General features: G+C 37.6%; 1 protein-coding gene across 1 annotated transcript in view; it reads right to left on the reverse strand.

Moving 5' to 3' along the window:
• Positions 1-696: 696 nt before the first annotated feature.
• The window catches only part of LOC106531204 (cytochrome P450 2F2), a gene marked incomplete at both ends in the record, with an annotated part of 4,498 nt that continues 3,417 nt past the window's right edge, over positions 697-1,777 (reverse strand). The window contains 2 exon segments of the mRNA XM_014026983.1: positions 697-796; positions 1,017-1,102. Of these exon segments, the coding sequence (XP_013882437.1) occupies positions 697-796; positions 1,017-1,102 (186 nt within the window).

Consider the following 1,777-nt stretch of genomic DNA (forward strand, 5'->3'; position numbering starts at 1 on the left):
ATAAACAGTGCTGGTGCTGCACTGCTTCCCCCTCCTGAGACGCCGGATGGTGGACCAGAATCGCCTCGAAGCCACGCAGAAGTCTTTCTCCATGGCCTCTCCAAACTCCTCCCACGCCCAGGTTTTTGCCTCAGCTACCACCCGAGCCACATGCCACTTCACCCGCCGGTACCCATCAGCTGCTTCRGGAGTCCCATAAATAAATAAATATAAATGTGTACATGGAAATGTATAAGTTACATCTTAAATGTTAAAGATAAATGTAGAAGTCTTTGCTGTTGGCTCATGTTATGACATCAACATCCTTAGTCAATAGCAATCGCTAGAGCTCTAACTCTGCTAACACTTCCCTACAAAACATCAAACTCACAGTTCCAGCCGAAGTCCAAGCTATGCTTCAAACTGTTGGACCACAGGTACCATCCGTACTGTTTTCAATAAACACATTTTGAATTTACATTTTAAATACCATTTTCATCAGTTAGAAGCATTAGCTAACCAGGACATCAACAATAGCCGCTGCTAACTCTGCTAACTCTGATAACGGTGCTGAAGAACAGGGAACTAAATGACAATAAAATGTTAGTGGAAAATTTTTAACATAGAAAATGAGCTAAAATATGTAAAATGTGTTCCTGACGTCTTTTAACATTTTATTTTACATATAACTTGGTGCCCAAACTGAGTTTCTCACCCTGGGAATGTCATATCCCATCAGCTCTGTGTCTTTAGTGGAGCAGTGGAAGACACTGAGAGGAACAGTGTTGGCAACCCTCTGGACTTCATGGATCACAGCCTGGATTACAATAGAGATATTACAAACTATCTGCCATATAATGCAGGGAAATTAATTTAGGAACCTTATAGAAAAAAAACAGAAAAGTTGCAGTTTAGCTGATAAAAACACGTCAAACAGGAAAAATAGCTAAATTTTGATCTGAGTGTCACATTCAGAAATGCCTCTCAGATTAACCATTCAGATTAACAGAACAGGTGTGTGTGATGATGCTCATCACCTGCACGTAAGGCATGTTGTGTCTGTCCTCAAAACTGACCCGATCCCTCCCATCCAGAACCTGATCGATCTCCTGCTGACATCGATCTGAGGGGACAGAAATGGTTTTACACATTTTACCTGTAAATAAGTCTCTTTACTTCAGAGCAGCCTGAATGTGTTGTAGTCTTTTAAAGTCGTTTTAACCAACATTTTTTTTTCTAAAAGTTTGAGAACTTTGATAACTTCTTCACTCAGTTTCAGTCCTTTTGTTTGACCTACGAGTCCTTCAGGCATTAAAAAGCTCCTAAACTCTCACACAGCTTTCAGCTTTGGTGTGCCAGTCAAGGTTATAATAGTTTTGGATTTTTCATTCATTATAGTTTAGCTTTATTTTGTTGTGACTTATTTCTTTTAATTCAGTTTTAATTAGTTTTACAGTGAATTTGCTAGTTTTATTAGTTATTATTGCATTTTTAATGCTTAGTTTTAGTTTAGTTTTTATTAGTTGTAGGATTCGGTTTTTTTAGTTTGAATAAACACATTTATCAATGCATCCTCCAGCTTGTGATGTTCCTGTGAGTTAACTAACCAACAGATATTTGGTCACTAGTTGAAGCCTCCATTATAGCAACATCTTACTAAAAAATAATTGCATAACTTAATTTTACCAACTAAAAACTTGGGTGGTTATTTTAGGAGGATGACAATAGTAAAGTAAAGTAAATTAAAGTTTATTTATATAGCGCCTTTCACAGAAAAGGATTTCACAAGGTGCTGTAC

The sequence above is a fragment of the Austrofundulus limnaeus genome, unplaced genomic scaffold (genome assembly GCF_001266775.1).
Source record: "Austrofundulus limnaeus strain Quisiro unplaced genomic scaffold, Austrofundulus_limnaeus-1.0 Scaffold606, whole genome shotgun sequence".
Taxonomy (NCBI): domain Eukaryota; kingdom Metazoa; phylum Chordata; class Actinopteri; order Cyprinodontiformes; family Rivulidae; genus Austrofundulus; species Austrofundulus limnaeus.